The following is a 17,885-nucleotide window of genomic DNA, read 5'->3' as shown; positions in this document are numbered from 1 at the left end:
CCTGGATCCCTTTCATCTGAATGTCCGCAGAACGTGGGAAAATGAACACTGTGTCCTAGATTCTCTGGATGGTGCTGAGTGACCTTGAATACCCACATCGGAGCCAAGCACTGACCCGAAGTGTTCTTCCTTTCCAGAGTATGAACTTTTGTTTCCAGGGAATGTTCTTTCTTCGGAAGCATGGGGAGAAAGAGCTCTGTGGGGTGGGTTGGAGACCCCTGTGGGGGTGCTGACTCTGTGTCCCCTGGCGGCGGGCCTGCCCTCGGGGGCTGGCTCCAGGAGTCAGCACCTGGAGCTGTGACAGTTCAGGAGGCCGTGGGGACCTTGAGGACTGCCTGTGTCTGAGCTCTGGACTGGGCAGGTGGGCTCTTGGGGTGGGCCACCCAGCAGGGAGGGAGGGCGACGCACGCTGTCATTTACAGGACACTTGCTGGGTCAAAGGACCTGAGTTTAGAGACTCACTGCATTATCTCATTTAATCTCAAGTGACTACCACTGACATTCTACAGTTGGGGAAACTGAGGCAGAGAGGGAGCATTCCCTGTTCAGGGCCACGTAGTGAGTCTGGATTCGAACCCAGATCTTGGTTCTTAGCTCACTGCTCAGGGCCTTCCAAGAAAGCACACCCTAACCATTCCCCATATAGCCGAGCTCCTGGAGTCTGTCCTGAGTGGACCCGAGATCGCCACCTTCAGCTCCAGGACCCCCAGAGCATCTGGTCTGCCCCCTTCCAGGCCATGCATCCTTCCCCCGTGTACCTGTAAGCACAGTTGCCCATGTGGGCACTTTTCAGAAGCCATAGTTTTTTAGCAGATTCTCAAAGAAGTGCTGAGGATGAAGACCAGAGCCTGATTTATCGATCCCAGAGCTTCTCCCTGAAGCAATGACCAACGGCAGACCCAAAGGGGCAGCTCAGAGCAGGTGCCCGGTAAATACCAGTGAATGAGTGAAGGAGAACGCACGAGTGATTTGGAACTAGGAGTTGGGCTCTCATCTGTTGTTTGTTCAGGGGTTTAGGCTCGGACACCCTCTCAGGGTGCCCTGTTTTCAGGTCCCCTTCCTCTAGCTGGTGACTCCTCGTTCCCCCAATCGTCCTGTGCAGCTAGGCTGTGCTGGCCTCAGCCACTGGATGCTGAAATAGTCCTTGTGGGGGGAGGTGGGATTGGGGGGGGCTCCTTCAGGAGCAGTGGTGCAGACCTCTCTCTCGCTGCCTCCAGGGGGAGGGCGTACTGGGGAAGCTTGGTGGGGAGGGGGCTGGATACTGCCTGACGCGTCTCTGCTTCCGGCCCAGGCATCCCCTTCATTCCCTTGGCGGTCCAAGTGGGAAACTTGGCTTCCCAGAAGCTGGGCTCAAGGAAATGCGTGCTCAGGAAGGGTCTGATGGGACAGGAGGAGCCCATCCTGCTGGGGGGGACCCGGGGGACCTGCTCTGGTGTTTAACCCACGATCATTTCTGTGCAGACCATTGTGCTATGCATCCTTCTCATCCCCTCCTCTTAAAGAGCAGATTAACGGGCGCCTGGGTGGCTCAGTTGGTTAAGCGACTGCCTTCGGCTCAGGTCATGATCCTGGAGTCCCGGCATCGAGTCCCGCATCGGGCTCCCTGCTCGGCAGGGAGTCTGCTTCTCCCTCTGACCCTCCTCCCTCTCGTGCTCTCGGTCTCTCATTCTCTCTCTCTCAAATAAATAAATAAAAATCTTAAAAAAAAAATGAGAGCAGATTAACTCCACTGTTAACGTCGGCATGTCTGGTGAAGCCTGGGGGGGAGGAAATTGGCGGGTAGATGCGGCATGGCAGGGGGGGTCTGGATGATTCGTGGTACCTGAGACAGAAGGATGGAGCCAGTCCTTGCTGTAGCGTGACCCCTCAGGCTTTAAGATCCAGTGGGAATGCAGCCCCATACGGTGCCCTCTGTGCAAATGGGTGTCCCCAGTGTTAAACCAGGGTCAGTGTTGTAAAGTCTCAGCTCAGGGGTGACTTGAATACGTCTGCTTGGGTTCTCAGAACCTCTTCTTTTTTTTTTTTTTTTTTAAAGATTTTTATTTTTATTTATTTGAGACAGAGAGAATGAGAGACAGAGAGCATGAGAGGGAGGAGGGTCAGAGGGAGAAGCAGACTCCCTGCCGAGCAGGGAGCCCGATGCGGGACTCGATCCCGGGACTCCAGGATCATGACCTGAGCCGAAGGCAGTCGCTTAACCAACTGAGCCACCCAGGCGCACTCAGAACCTCTTCTTGAAGATGCTTTCCTGTATCTAATTCAGGGCTGCCATTTGTTGTTGTCTTGGGGGTGTGGGGGGAGGAAAGCCTGAGACTGTGTGACATCCATCCATCTGTCCACCCATCCGTTCGCCAACCCACCCACCCAACCCCTCCCTGAAATCCTGGACACTCCTCCACCCCCCCACCCCACATCTCATTCATGTGTCCATCAACCCACAGATCAACCACTGTTCCACCCACTGTCCTCCCAGACAGCCATCCGTCATCCACCATGTATCTGTCTGTCCATCCATCTGTCCATGCTCTTCTAGTGACAGGGTCCATGCTGGGCAGACGTGGACCCAGGCCGAGAGCATGGTCAGATCTTCCCACATGAGGTGGGGTTGAATGGAATCTTGAAGGGAGCTGGGTCTTGGGGAATGGGGTGGGGCAGGGGACTGGGGGCAGAGTGGACGGGGACAAGGCGGCCCCTACCCCGTGTGTTCCTGTCTCCTCTTGGGGCCAGCTCCCGGCAGCCAGGCTGGCCGCCCCTCCCTCTCCTGCTCTGGCCCACGCTGGCGATCATCTGTCTTTGGCTGTGGCAGAAATGGGCTGGGTTTGGGGTTCCATTCTCGAGGGAGCTCATCGCCCTGAACGAGGATGTTAGGATGCAAGGAGCAGATTCTGTTCTGCGGCATTCTGAGCTGCCCAGCTGACAGAGCAGCACCCCGCCCCACCAGGAACTCTGTCCCCCGCCCCTCTGCAGGTGTTCACCACGTGGGACGTCAGCCTTAGGATTCGACGGTGCCAAGGTCACTGTCACCCTTATCAGGAGCAGTTTGGTTGGGGGAGTGGACACAGGTTCAAGGCCCAGAGAGGAGGTGGCGTGGGAGAGATGGTGGGGGAGACGAATGGACTGCTCCTCGGGCACGAGGCTGAGGAAGGGGAACGTGGCGGGGCCCGGGATGTGGCATCAGGGGACGGCTTACCCGTGGCGATGACCCAGGAGGGAGGGAACATCCGTGCGGCCATCGAGTGGACACTAAGGAGACTGCCGTGCTCCATCTGGGGCCCCTTGCCCCTGTGGCTCCCTTTCCAAAGGGGAGACAGGTCCTTTGGGAAAGCTGCCAGCACTTTTCAGGACATGCTCTGACCCCAAGCCAGGCTTCCGTGGGCTGGTGGGCAGGATGGCAGGACAGTAGCCTTCTCAGAGGCCCTGGCATGTGCCCGGGATGATGGGCAGCCTCCCACATAGTGCACTCGGCCATTGCCCTCGGGCATGGAGGGTGGTGGGTGCCCCTGGAGCTCCACCGTCCCTGCCAAAATGCCCTCCTGCATCCTGTCCTCCAGGTGGATGGAGCCGGCAGCCCTCTCAGCCAGGGCTAACCACAGGGTGCCCCAGGAGCCCACATCCCCGTTTCTGGAATCCCCCTGAAATGCAGAGGCAGGTGTGTCTCAGCGGCGAAAGCTTCCTGCTGTCCCTGACCCAGTTCCTTCATTTGCCAGTGGGGTTGGCGGGGGCCTATGGAGAGTGACCTCCAGTGTCCTAGGGTCAAGCTGTGCTCTCCTCACCCTGGACACCTCCACCTGCTGGTTCTGACGCACGAGCCACTGTCGTGCGGACCTGCTTCCTTCCGCGAGAGCAGAGCCCTCCTTTGCAGGCCCATCGGGGGTCACTTGGGCTGGGCGCCCAGCCGGGCCGAGGAGACCTGCTCACCTCCCTCCCCTCTCTCCACAGGCCCTTTCCCTCGGAGGAGACCACCGAGAATGACGACGATGTGTACCGCAGCCTGGAGGAACTGGCGGAGTAAGGAGCTGGCGGGACTGGGTCGGGATGGGATGGAGACGGGGATGGGGGAGTCGCGGCCCCACTCTGGGCAGAGCTGCCCTGCCGTCCCACCCAGGGCCTCTCCACGCGGTTGGTGGTGGCATGCGTGCCCCCAGCTTCATGAGAGCTCAGGCGGACGAGTGCTTCTTCACTTCACGCCTCCTTCCGTGTTCTGGAAGGTTCCCCAACTTCTGCTGGGGGTGGAGAGAGCTGATGTTTCCAGAAGCAGGGGCCTCTGGAGCTCAGGCTACAAGCAGAGGCAGTTTGTGGGTGGTCTTGTGGCCCAACAGAGGTGGGTGAGGGGCCGAGACCAGGCCACCTGAGGCCACGGGGGCATCTCCCCCCTTCTCCATGACCCCAGACTCACATCGCTCTGTCTCTGAGGACTCCCCTATTCCATCCTCACGCGGCCCAGGTCTGGCCACCCTCCTGGCTGTTTCGCCTCACAGTCCTGGAGCCCCCAGGAACCAACGAGAAGCCTGGGGCGGTGGTCCGGCTCTGCAGGGTCAGCGGTGGCCAGGGATGGGGGCCATGCAGCTACTGCTCAGGGAAGGGGCCCGGGCAGCTTCCCTGAGGAGGGGCAGGGGGATGGAGGAGGCAGGGTACACCATTTCCGCAGGCGAGGAGGCTCGAGCAGTGATGGGCTTGTCCTGGCCCTGGGCTGGTGAGTGGGGGCCCCAACCTGGCTGGCCCCCTGCCCTTCCCAGCCTCCTGCCAACTGGACCCCTCGCTCCCACTTGACAGCAGACGTGGCTTTGCCCCGGAGAAATGGCTGCTGCTTCTGGGGAGACTTACCGTGCCCCTCGCCTTCATCAGCACAGACTAGGAGTGAGACCCAGTAAGAGCTGGTGCTTCCTGGGCGCCCTCCCAGTGCTGAGGCTCCGTGCTTCGTGCCCACCCTCCCATCCAGGGCCGCCTCTAGGGCGTGGGGCCCGGCAAGCGTTTTTGCAGGATCCCCGTCGATGTAAACACTCTGAGTCACCAAAACCCAACATGTCAGCACCATGCTGGTGGCCCGATCCCAGGGGAGCCTATGAATGAGGCAGCTTGCCGGCCAGTTGGAGTGGCTACGCCAGCCCACCTTCCTGAGCCTGGGCTGGCCCCAGGGCCCTGGGATGACCCTGCTGTGTCGGGTGGGGTGCCCTGGGGTACCTGTTGGCTCCGTGCAGGTGCGAGGTCTGGAGAGTGCCCTGAAGGAGACACGTGGGGGCCGGGGTCCACACTAGTCGTGTCTGGGTCCTGGAACACCCTGCCTGCATGCCCTGACCAGTCCCAGGAATCACAGAGGGACTTGGCTGTCGAGAAAGGGGCCTCGTGTGGTGCGGGCCTGAATGACAGGCTGCTCCCCCCACCCTGCGAAGGGTGGGGAAACTGAGGCTCAGAGGCACAGCTGGAGGGAGGTCTCCCAGGGGGAGGCCCAGCCCATCCACCTTCTCCCCTGCTGCTGACAGCAGTCCCCTCGCTTGCTGAGCTCAGGTTGGAGGTGCCTCTTGTCCTCTCTTCCTGGCATTTCTTGCCTTGAGATCCTTCTCATCTGCCACATCTGGGCCTGGGTATCCCCCACTTGGGAAGCCTCTTGTACCACCCCCCTGACTCCGAAGGGCACCCACAAGCCCGTTTGGCCTTTGGGCTGCCCGAGGGATGCACCATGATTACGTGGTGAAATGTCTGTGTTCTGTAGACCGGCGGGTTCTGAGGTCAGACCCTGTGTCTTCTTCATGCCCCCCCACCTTCAGCCCCTAGCAGCACTCACCTCATGCACACAGTGTGACAGCAAGTCCCACGCGGTAAGGACAGTGGTGGGGGTGGTACTTACAAGAGCTTTTGCAGGGCCTGGCATTGCTGAGACTTCGTCTCCTTATATACACCCGCACCATCTCTTTGTAAGGTCTGCTCTGCGGGGTCCCCATTTCACAGACAAGGAGCTAAGGCCCAGGGCCCAAGAGCCCCCGTCAGGTGCGGAGAGTGGGGTCCTCAGCTGCCATTTCTCCTAAGTCACCAATGTGAGGCTGAGGGTCTTCTCCCTCCAGAGGCATCCCTCCATGGTCAGCACAGACCAAGGGCTCCAGGAAGACAGGGTCATGCTGGCTTCGTGCAGCCCAGACCGGGCATGAAATATGTCCTCGGGCCAGCCAGGGAGCCTCCCCTTCACAGCCACGTGGGGATCCCTGCCCCCTCCGGCGGCGGCTGGTGTACGTTTGGGGTTGTGTTCCTGTGCCCTGAGTCCCGCAGCGGCCCTGGGGTGCTCATTCCCCCCGTGACCGATGCCCGGAACCGGACATGGGACATGACTCGGCTCACACAGGGAAGCCAGGCGGGCCTTGCCAGCACTCTTATTCCGTGACATTAACAGTGCGCCTCCTTCGTCCAACGAGTTCCTTATGACTACGGTTATTGACAACATAAATCATAAATTACAGGGAAGGGGGATGAATTTGAGTCTTTAACTCATGTTTTGGTCCCAGTGGTTCCAGTTTAATAAATTTTTCATGCTTTTCTCCCCCCTTCTCCTCTCACTGAAAAACACGATTTCCTAGCATCTTGTCTCCATGGGCTGGGGATTGATATTTATCCATTATGGCAAATGACGAGACACAAACGGACCTGCCTTTGCTTCCCTGGCCCTGCTGGGGGAGGGGAGGTGGCTGTGAGTCTCCGAGGCTGGAGCTGGGGCACTGGTGTGGATCCCACGGCCGGCGGTGGCAGGGAACAGGCAGTGACATTTCGAGCACAGCCGGCTCATTCTTTGCCTTGGGCTCTTGGCCAGGCGTCCGAAGTGATGATCACCTTGTGCTTCCGAAGGGCCCTGCCGGTCGCCCAGACCTCAGACACGGAGCAGCTGTTTGAAGTGGTCGGATGCTGGCTCCCCCGCAGGGAAGCTGGTGTGGTTCTGGGGCTCCGGCGACGGACCGCCACGTGTGAGTGGCACCATGTATGCTTTTCCTTCAGTCGATCACCTATCTGTTCAGGGGCCAGCTAAACACCAACGCTTCCTGTGTGTCGGCTCAGGGTCGGGAGCTGGAAACGTAAAGGGGAATGAGACCCGCCCCTGCCTCCTAGGACCCCAGGAGGGTGGGGTCACGTGGGTCTCCCAGGGGGGACCTTTTGGAACACCCCTTAGAGGGCATGTTCTTACTGGGGTTGTCTAGAGCCTTCACTGTCCCCAATGTCCCCCAGTGTCCTCAGCCCACAGGACATCACTCCATGGCGAAAGCCCCCTTCCGGTCCACCTAGAGCAGGTATCTCGGCCGTGCAGGAGAATCTGTCCGTCCTCCTGCTGCCACGTCTTGTGTCCGAAGCAGCAAAGCCTGTCCCATCGGACGTGGCTTGGGAGTCTGGGCTCTGTCACCTCCTACTTGCATGGTCTTCAGCAAGTTACCCACCTCTGTGCCTCGGTTTCCCTATGTGTAACCCATAGGTGTCAGGATCGGCTTCAGGAAGAGCATCCGTGATATTGTGGGGGGCACAGCGCCCGGTGGGAACACTCTGAGCCCTCAGGCGAGGATGGGGGTGCCTCTCTACCCGTTTCACCAAAACTGGCTTTTTCCCTGGGTTTCCTAATGGCCGTGGCAACACTGTCCGGCAGGCCACATGCGTGATTGTAGGTTTTCTAGCAGAAACAGAAGTAGGTGCAATTAATGGTAAGAATGTATCTTTCTTTAACCCCGTATATCCAGAATCAGTACTAGCTCAGTGTGGAAGCCGGCACAACCGATCCCTGATGCGGTAGCTTGCCTTCTCCCCCGTGGCTCAGGGTCCAGTCTGCATGCTTGACGTGGACAACACAGCCCCGTTCACCGGGCCACGTTTGTGTGGCTGGTGGCCCCAGTGTGGGCGGCTTGGGTGTTGGATCCAGAACACGGTTCCAGGAGCTCGTGCGGAGCCCTCCCCACGTTTGAATGGATGATGCTGGACTAACATTATGTTCTCAAGTGCTCTAAGCTCACTTTTGAGATCACTGAATAATGTATAATCGAATAATAGAGCAGCTGGTTGAAAAAATTAACACGAGATATTGCCACTTAAATGGCCTATTTCAAGCTCCCGGGGCGCTGTCACTGACCGCGGAGCTGAGAAGAGAGGCACTCGGCTCCTGCTTCCCAGCCTCCTCTACATGCTTCTGCAACGATGTGGGGGGCCGTGCTCTCCGGGTCTTCTCCCGGCATTTGGACACGGCAGCTTTGGGATTTGGAACCTACACCTTTTCTGTGTTTTGGAACTAGGAAGGGATGGAGGGGTTTCTTGCCCCAAATTAGGCCAGGGGGCTCGGGTGGGTCACAGTAACAAGACACCCCAGCTCCGCTCAGCCGAATTGCCTGGGGATGCTGGCAGTGGGAGGCGGGGATGGGGTGCCAAAGCCCACCGTGACAGATGGCGGGCCATGAAGGGCGGGACTGTGTGGAAGGTGCCTGGTCCCACAGCTGCGTGGGGAGGCTCCTGTCTAGAAGGGTCGCTGGAGCTCGGAGAGATCATGGGCACATGGCCTCAGGCTGCTTCTCTGCGGCTTCGTGACCAGGCTCTGGCTTTGCTCTGTATCATTCCTCGTCCTTTCAAGGGGCCTTGGTTGCCCGGGTGACACCATGCCACTCACTGGGGGCGTGCTGGCGAGTGCCTGCTTACCCGAGGCTGAGTAGCAGCAAAGGCGACGTTCTGTCTTTCTCAGGGCACGTCAGGTCCTTCATTGGGCCTCAGTTTCCCTACCTCTGAAATGAAAGCAGCAACCGACGGAGTGTGTGTCCCTTCGAGCTTGAAGGATCCAAGGCTTTATGACCGAGGAGCCTGCTGCTTAGCACTCCCATCACTTCCCTGGGAGTCAGAGTGATTTTCGGGCTTAAACAAATGTGATTGGGGCATGGCAGGGGATATAATTTATCCATAAATGTATAGCTGCATGCTTTATTGAATCGTAAAATGAATTTGCAGCTTTAAATGTGTCGTATTAGCATCGTTGGGATAATTTTTTAAGATGCATAGAATGTAGAAGGAGTGTCCCAAGTTGATGCTCCTTCAAGGGTGTGAAGACGTCATCTTGCAGCAGGGGTCCTTCTTGTCCCCGGGGAGGGAGGCGGGGTGCACGGGGGGGGGGGCTGGCCTGCTGCGAGGGCCCCCTTACCGGCAGGGAATGGGGACAGTCACTGCGCCCGACTGTGACCCTCATTCGAGTGACAGCCTATCCCCGCCCCACCGTCCTTGCATGCCCGCCTCTCCCCGCTGCACCGAAAGCTTGTTTGAAGACTGTCCCGAGTTCACAGATGTTCAAGCCGCTTGCGTGAAAATTCAGTGTTTCATAGACACCTGCACGTGTCGGGACGTCTGTGTTGGGTCGGGAGGGGCCGGGTTTGGGGATGTCTGCTGTTCTCTCCAAAGGATTGCTTTTCCACGGGGGACAAGTTTGGAATCCGACGATGCAGAAACAGCCCCGCTAAAAACAAACAGCAGCCCCCTGCTCTGTGGGACAGGCAGCCCTCCACAGCCCCCGTGGAGCACCCCAACAGCCCCACAGTCTGAAGGAAGTTGAAGAAAAGCCTCCCAGAGCAGACACATTGGCAGATGCCCCCCGGGCCAGCCTGGGAGGCTGCCATCCTCAGGCCCACGGTGGGGGGAAGCTGGCGGAGGGGAGCGGGGGTCCAGGGAGCCCTGGGTGCTGCACAGGTGTCCCCTTGCCCTGCGGTCTCACTGCTCGAGGGCGCCTCCCAAAACTCAGGCCCTGGCTCTGGGCTGCTAAGGTGGTGACAGCCAGACACAGCCCTGCCACAGCCCTCCTTCGACAAGGCCACCTTCTGTGCGGCTGAGCTGCCTCTCATCTGGCCGTTCAGGTCTCCGCTTGTACGACAAAGAGGGCGTGCCGACAGTGGGCGAGGCATGTGCGGTCCCCAGCCGGGTGTCCTTGGCAGCACGGGGGGGCCCAAACCCTGCAGAGGGTCTCTCCATCCTCATGTGGGCTCCGGGAGGCCCCTCCTGCCGTGGGGCCTGGCCCAGGGGAAGGAGTGAAGCCAGAGTCTGTGGAGCACACGCAGGGTCTGTTCCCACATGGAGCCCTGCAGGTGGGTCCCGGACCTCCCCCTTTGGACTGGAGACTGGCCCTGGGAGGCGAGGGTGGCCGCACACAGCAGCAAAAGAGTGGGACTGCGGTTCGAACCAGGTCCGTGTGACTCAGCAGGCCGCCTGCCCCGGGCTCTGTGACAGGGTCTGCCGCAGACCTTTCCTCACTCCAGAAGCTATCCAGGGGGCATCCATGGGGGGTCAGGCCAGGAGACTGGGAGGGCTTCCTGGGGGAGTTGTTGCTGCAAGTGCCCTTGGAGGGAGCATAGGACTTGCCAAAGCGGGATTTAGGAAACCTTCCCTCACCCCCGCCAGGCTGCTTACTGCCTTATTTTGGGCCAGGGTCTGGGGAGAGTCTGGGTCTCAGCTGCATCTGTGTGGGTTCCTCAGGAATTCAGGGCAGGTGGTCCTGCCCCCAAAATCACCATGTCTGTACACGTGGCCCAGCGGTGGGGCAGGCAGCCCTGGAGCCCTGGCCCCTCTCTCCTGCCCCTGTGGTCTAGACCAGCTGCCTTCCAGAGCTGGCAACAGGACAGGCTAGGCAGAGGGCCGTCCGTCCAAACCCTGCCTGGTAACCGAGCTCATAGGGTCTTCCCCTCGTTTTGATTATGGAGACAGTTGGCCACAGCTGGTGAGACTGGCCGCCCAGCGCTCTGCTCCCCGCAGCTCTGAGATTTCCTGCACTGCCCTCCTGGAACATCTCGGCCCCTTGGGGCACGGGCCTGAGCTGCCCTGGCTGGCCTGGGGCTTGGGTGACCTGGAAACCCTGCTCCCTGACCCCCAGTTTGTTTGTTCCCTGTGTTAGAGTCTGCACAAGGGGCCTCATGAACGAATGCAGAGCAGATGCCCCAGTGCCTCTCTGACCTGCTGAATAGTCAGATGTATGCAGGCCAGTAGATACGGCACAGACTTAGGTGAATTTTTATTCTTAATACCTAATTAGACCTAGGTCCTTTCAGGACCAAGGCGGTCACAGCGATTCTGTGGCCTGGTTTAACAGTCTCTGCAGGGTGGGGAGGCCAGTGTGGAAGGGAAGTTTCCAAGATGTGCATATTCATCTTGGTCCCAGAAGGAAGCAGGGACCAGCTGGGCTTGGTAAGGAGAGGTTTACCTTCTGTCTAATAAGGGCCTCTCTAAATCATTTTCCCCATACTCGCTTCTGGGATGCTATGAGTATAAAGACTAGGTTAATACATACCTGACTTGGTGGTTTAGGGGGACGCCTGGGTGGCTCAGTCACTTAAGCGTCTGCCTTCGGCTCAGGTCATGATCCCAGGGTCCTGGGATGGAGCCCTGTGTCGGGCTCCGTGCTCAACAGGGAGTCTGCTTCTCCCTCTCCCTCTGCCACTTTCTGCCACCCCCCACTCGTGCTTTCTCTTGCACACACTCTCTCTCAAATAAATGAATAAAAATCTTAAAAAGAGAAGTACTGCTTAAAACATGAATACGCATAACATCCTGCATTTCACCACTAAAAGTCCTGGCACGTACATGGTACCGCTGATTGCTTACAAATCTGCATTGTACAAAACCCAGCCTGGAGGTAACCTCCTCCAGGAAGCCACCCTGGCCTTACTAGGCTGAATGAAGTGCTCCTTCCCTGGAAGATTAAAAAGCACACCAGGACTGTCTTTGTCCCCCACCCCCAAAGCTGAGCTCCCCCTTAAGGGCAGGCAGCTTGACCTGAGCCCTGCACACTGGCACAGAGGACATGCCCGGTAGTACTGGGGAGGTCCTGAGCCTTTGCTCGTTCCATTCTGAGGACCCGAGCAGCAGTCCTTGAGTGCCAGGCCCAGTGCCCAGCCCCGTCATCTCAGCCTGCACAACAGGTCCTGTCCCCATTCTGCAGTTGAAGAAATTAAGGCTCAGAGAGGGTAGGTGACTTGCCTGTGGTCACACAGCACACTCTACATGACAGTGTAGGGGCTGAACCCCTGAGCCATCTGAGGCTGTGGCCCAGGACATTCCTCTGGGCCTTACCCTTATGACCCAGCCCAAGGGGTTGGGGATGCACTTGTACTGCTTCGAAAGTACCCCAGGAAAAGAGAGAGTTTTGGGAGGGAGCACGGGGCCCGGCGAATGGGGCTCCCTCCGGGAGTCTGGCAGCCATGGTCTCGTCTTGGTGTGCTCCTGCATGGCTTGGCAACCTTGGGTGACTGTCTTGCCCTCTCTGAGCCCTGCTGTAGGAAAAGCAGCCCCTCCCTCCCAGGTTGGGGCGAGGGTCTGCTGAGGCGTGTCCATGTGTCTGTCCCTACGTGAGGCCCCCCAGCCCACAGCTGGCTTCTTCTGGCCCTCAGGGGCCCCTCCCTCTGCTGCGCGGCATGGACCGAGGTCAGGAAATGTCCGATCTGGTTTCCAAGTAACAAGTTAATGGTGGTTCGGTGTCCGGCTTCCCAGCATCAGACAGCCCGGGGGCCAGAACGCACATCTGCGCCCATAGCGATCTTTTATGTCGACCTTAAACACAGGCTTGCCCGAGGCCGAGAGCAGAGAGTTTGTTCGCCTTTCTTTGATTTTCCTTAGGCGGTGGGGGGCGGGTGGCGGGCCTCTTGGAGTAGCTGACTTTCTGTAACAAAATCGGGGCGGGCAGGCCAGGCTTTGGGGGCCCGGCCGCGGGGTCTGGGGTGGGAGGGAAGACAGGTTCCTGCCCTCTCTGGGGGGCAGCAGGCCATTGTGAGGACGAAAATAATTGTTGGGATTTAGCATCTGTCAGTGCGGCTGCCTGCTGGAAAACAGCAGGAGCCAAAGGATGAGCCCGGGGAGAGGGGGATGGGGAAGGAGAGGCGGCGGAGTGGGGGGGGAGGCAGGAGGGCGGGTCACTGCCCCCCCCAGTGGAGCAGTGGTGGGGGCTGGGGAGGCCGGGGCCCCCTGCGTCCGAGGAGGGGAACCGGGTGGGTCTCGCTGGGGCGTGGGTCAGACCCCGGCCCTGGACGCTCACCTGCCCTTTCCCATTTGGTCCGGGATCTCCTCCCACCCACCCCGCCCCATTCGCAGGGTCCTTGGGCTCGCTCGTGGGCGGCGCGGACCTGGCCTCCGGACTCCCAGCCTCATGTGTTTTAAAACCTGGGTGGTGTTTTATTTATTTATTGAGCTCCGGTCCCTGTGCTGAACGTCGTCCCGCTGAACCTCCCCTCCCTCCCTCGGGGGTAGCAGGCCGCTGCCACTTGCTGAGCACCTACTGAATGCCAGGCCTGTGCTGGTCACTTCCATCATGGCTGATCGTTCCACCCACCTCGCCAGGAGCTTGGGGTTATTCCTACTTCACAGATGGGGAAACTGAGGCATAGGTCCTCCTTCCCAGAGTGACATAGCCAGAAACTGGCAGCGCTGAGGTTCCATCTCAGACTCCCCCCTTGACTGCTTCCCCGTGGTGTGAGTGGACGAGCAAGTCAAGTTCCTGCCCCTGGCGACCCCGCTTACCCCTGTCTGGCCTGAGGGGGTGGGGACCAAACAGCTCTCGTCCAGTGCTGACCAAGTGCCGTGACATGCACACAGCTTCTGTGTGGCACGGACCACACAGGGTTTTCCGTGACGTGTAGCCTCTGATAAGTTAGAACCTCTCCAAGATGAGTCTCTGTTGGCCCGAGGGGCTGATTGGCAAAGAATCGGGGTGTAATTGGGACAATCTAACACAAAAGCAACACAGAGCAGATGGCATTGCCCTCTGCTTATTCAGAAGGCATTTTCGGATTTTGCAGGGGCTGGGGGAGGTGGGGAAGTGGGGCTGGGGTTGGGTCAAGTGTGTCAGGCCCAGATGGGAGGCCCTCTCCCCTATGGGACTGCATGCAGTTCCCGGTTCTGGGTGCCGGGTCATAGCTGGACACCCAGGAGGCTTGTGTCACTGGAGACCAGAGGCCAGGATCCTCGTGCAGGTGGATCTCCCTCCTGGTCAGTGTGCCACACTCAGGACACTCCAATGCTCGGGGGACTCACGGTCCCCTCGCCAAACACAATTGTTGTTTCTTTTTCCTCCCTTCCAACAACCACAGCCATCACGTGCACTGGACCCAGCGGGTCATGGCATAAACTAATCTGTTTTAACAGATGCCTAAGACTTATCATCTGTCCCCTACCCTGTTCAGGAAACTCACTTTTGGAGACGATGCCTTTGCTAAAAAGCAAGATGACAGTGGGATGTCCGTGCCCATGTTGGCCAGAGGGTCAGAACTGTTGGGAACCAGGGCTTGTCGCTCACGCAGATGACACCACTGCATTCTAGAAGCATCTGCGCCTCAGGCATAACTGCTGCCCTGTCCGTCTCCCCACCTGGATGGTGAGGTGCACGGCATAGGGTGGACGCCACTGTCCAGTTGCTGGCACAGAATCTGTCTGAGGAGAGGTATTGATTTAACCAATCAGGTCTGGTGGGTGTTTTGTCTTAGTTGCTGAGCTAAACAAATATGTTTGAATTTACTTTCATAATGTTTTTTTTTTTTTAAGATTTTATTTATTTATTCATGAGAGACAGAGAGAGAGAGAGAGAGAGACAGAGGCAGAGGGAGAAGCAGGCTCCCTGCTCCGCAGGGAGCCTGATGCGGGACTCGATCCAGGGACTCCAGGATCATGACCTGAGCCGAAGGCAGCCGCTTAACCAACTGAGCCACCCAGGCGCCCCTTTCATAATGTTTTTTGAAGTTTATTCATTTAAGTAATCTCTACATACAATGTGGGGCTCAAACCCATGACCCCAAGATAAAGAGCCACATGGTCTTCTCATGGAGGCAGCCAGGCGCCCCCATAATTTTGTTTTAATAATAACCCCCCTTTTTTGCCACTGCTTTTATTCCTTCTCTTCTCCCATAATGTGGAACATGCATGAAGTGAAATTCTAGTGTAGCTATTTTGTCATTTCAAATAATATGCACAAACCTGTATTGCTTAGTGCTCATTGGCCTGAATTAAATAACGTTTGGGAGAGTGTTTTCGTAAGTGAAAAAAGGATGAACATAGAAAGCATGGGGGTGTGAGTGGTCTACGGCTGTATGATGAGGACCCCCAAAGGAGGGGAAACTGAAGCCATTATAGGCAGATGACTGACGATTCGCTTCTCTGGTCTTCAGCAGGCCTTGGGTAACAGACATTTTGCAGAGCAGAGGGAAGGGACAGTGCCTGCGTTTCTTAGATTTTTCTGTTGCACATTAAGACCCCAGAACACAGCTCTTCGTCTCGTGTTTCTGGCTGCCTGTTTTTAGCCACAGCCATGAGTGAATCAGAAGAGGCGAATGGGAAGGGGTATGTGACGAGGGATCCCATGTGAATGAATGTTCCTTGTCTTTATTGATTTTGAGGAAGGAAACAGGCTGAGAGCATGGTAGTGGACATGCGTTGGGGTAACCGCTCTGGTTGTGTTCCCAGGGTTTTAGTCTGTGTGGTCGTGTCCCTTCTGTGAGTACAGGGAGAGGGAGAAGGACTGTGTCATGTCACTCTTACCTGGAGGAACCCCAGGTTCTTCAAGGAGTGCTCACTGTGTGTGGGGTTGGAGAGTTTGTAGCCCTTGCCTGAGGGCACTCCCCAGTCCGGGTAGAAAGCTGCAGTCCCTCCAGCTTGAGGTGTCAGAGGAAAGATATTGAGGCTGGTATAGCAGCTAGAAAGTTAGGAGGGAAATGCTGGAAGGGAGGGACCTGAGAACAGGAGCCCCAAGATCTGATAATCTACCAAAATCCCTGGCTGGTCATTAAACCTCATATACACAAGAAAGACCCTGAGGCTTCCAGCAAAAAAAAAAAAAATCCAGCATCCCAAAGCTAAATTCAGCTGCATGTCAGTTGCTGCTCACTACTGGAAAGACAGAGTTTGAAGTTTGAGTCCAACCAGGTTAACGGTCTGTTAGAACATGTATTCAGTAGAAATAATGGAATCTTTGTATCATTGGTCATGTCTGGTGTTCAATACAAAGTCATCAAACTTGCAATGAAACAGAAAAAAAGTCAAATTCAGAAAAAAATAAAGTCAATAGGAACCAACCTGGAGATGACTCTGATGTTACAATTAGCAGCTTTTATAAACATGGTCAGGGACTTAGAGGAAAATACGCACCAAATGAATGAACAGATGGGGAGCCTCAGCAGAGAAATAGACACAATAAAGAGGGCCAAGCAGAAATTCTAAAACTGAAAACCACGATAGCTGAAATGAACAAGTCACTGGACCCACTTTAATAGAAGATGCAGGTGGCAGAAGAGGGAGTCACTGACTTAAAGGTCATTCAGTGGAAGGAATATACCCAAAGGAACAGAGAAAAGAAAATGCCAGCAGAGCCTCAGACACATGGGGCCGTACCAAGGGGTCCAACATACGTGTAACTGGAACTCCAGGAGAAGAGAGAGAGAATGGGCAGAGGAAAAAAATGGTCCAACGTAGTGACCCCAGTCTATCTAAATTCCCAAACTTCTGTGATAAAACTACAAAATATTTTTGAGAAATGAAAGACCTCATAAATAGTGGTGTACATACTATGTTCATGGATTGGAAGATGATATCGTTAAGGTGCCTGGTCTCCCAGCGGGCCTTTTTTTTTTTCCTTTTTGACAAGATTATTGTAAAGTTTCTACAGAAATACAAAGGACCTTAGAATAGCCTTAAATAATCTCATAAAAGAACAAAGCTAGGGCGCCTGGGTGGCTCAGTTGGTTAAGCGACTGCCTTCAGCTCAGGTCATGATCCTGGAGTCCCGGGATCGAGTCCCACGTCGGGCTCCCTGCTCAGCAGGGAGTCTGCCTCTCTCTCTGACCCTCCCCTCCTCATGCTCTCTATCTCATTCTCTCTTTCAAATAAATAAATAAAATCTTAAAAAAAAAAAAAAAAGAACAAAGCTAGGAACTTAAACCACCTGGTTTTAGGACTTTCTATTAAAAAACGAAAGTACTCAAAACAAATTGCTTTTGCCACAGGCATAGGTGAGTAGGTCAACGGAATAGATTATAAAATTCCAAAATAGACCCACATTTCCGTGGGCAGTGGTTTTGGTCAAATGGCTCTAAGCAGTCCAGCGGGAGAGACAAAGTTTTCAAACAATTGACCTAAAACTCCTGAATGTCCCTGAGGAGAAATGAACCTCGATCTCCACCCCACACCATGCACGGAAATCTGAGATGGATCAGAGGCCTGAGCGTAAACACCAAAATTATATAGCTCTGGGAAGGAAAAACAGACAAACCTTGGCACCTGGAAAACAAAGCTTTCTTAGACAAGATGCAGCGATTTCTTAGATGGGACACAGGATAGAGTCAGGACACCATAGGAGAAAAATGTGATAAGCTAGGCTTTTTTTAAATTAAAAATGAATGTTTTTCAAAAGACACCACTAAGAAAATAAGTAGCCAAAGCCAGAGACTGGGAAAAAATTCACAAAACATACCTGACGAAAAACTTGTATCCAAAATATATAAAGAGCTCCATTTCTTTTTCTAATAAGAAAAAGGCAACTAATTTTTAGAAATGGAGGAAAAGTCTTGAGCAGGCCTTTCACAAAGGACGATATACAAATGTCCAGAAGTACACGGAAAATCCTAAACATTATTAGCCAATCGCGGAAATACAAAATAAGAGTGTAGCCATGTGGGCTCAGGAAGGGGGCCGCTGTGCTGGCGGTTGGCCCTCCCTGAACCAGGTGACCTTGAGGCTCCTCTCCAGGCCTGCCTTCAGTGATTTTTATTCATTTCATCAGCTCTTAGGATGTTTAACTGTCATGGGCCCCCCACTTTCTTCCCCCAGCCCATCAGAGCAAAGCCAAAGTCTGCCTCCAGACAGTGTGAATGGCCTCAGCTGCCTTTGAGGTGTCTAATTTAGCAGCCCGAAAGCGTCCCTGTCTCCCC

At 56.0% G+C, this 17,885-nt stretch overlaps 1 protein-coding gene across 5 annotated transcripts in view; it reads left to right on the top strand.

Annotated features, from left to right (window-relative positions):
- Positions 1–17,885, top strand: part of VAV2 (vav guanine nucleotide exchange factor 2) — a 171,723-nt gene that overhangs the window by 108,427 nt on the left and 45,411 nt on the right. For all 5 annotated transcript variants that reach the window (XR_010407732.1, XM_064579525.1, XM_064579527.1 and 2 more), the window contains exon 4: positions 3,940–4,008. Coding sequence is in view for 4 of the 5 variants with exons in the window: in XM_064579525.1 (XP_064435595.1) it covers positions 3,940–4,008 (69 nt within the window). In the remaining variant the exon portion in view is untranslated. The remainder of the gene's footprint in view (positions 1–3,939; positions 4,009–17,885) is intronic.

Source organism: Mirounga angustirostris, unplaced genomic scaffold, assembly GCF_029215605.1.
Source record: "Mirounga angustirostris isolate CCGP_5_RB_7025 unplaced genomic scaffold, mMirAng1.0.hap1 SCAF_15, whole genome shotgun sequence".
NCBI classification, from domain to species: domain Eukaryota; kingdom Metazoa; phylum Chordata; class Mammalia; order Carnivora; family Phocidae; genus Mirounga; species Mirounga angustirostris.
Note: the sequence above shows the minus strand (reverse complement) of the source record. Positions and strands in the feature narration are given on the sequence as shown.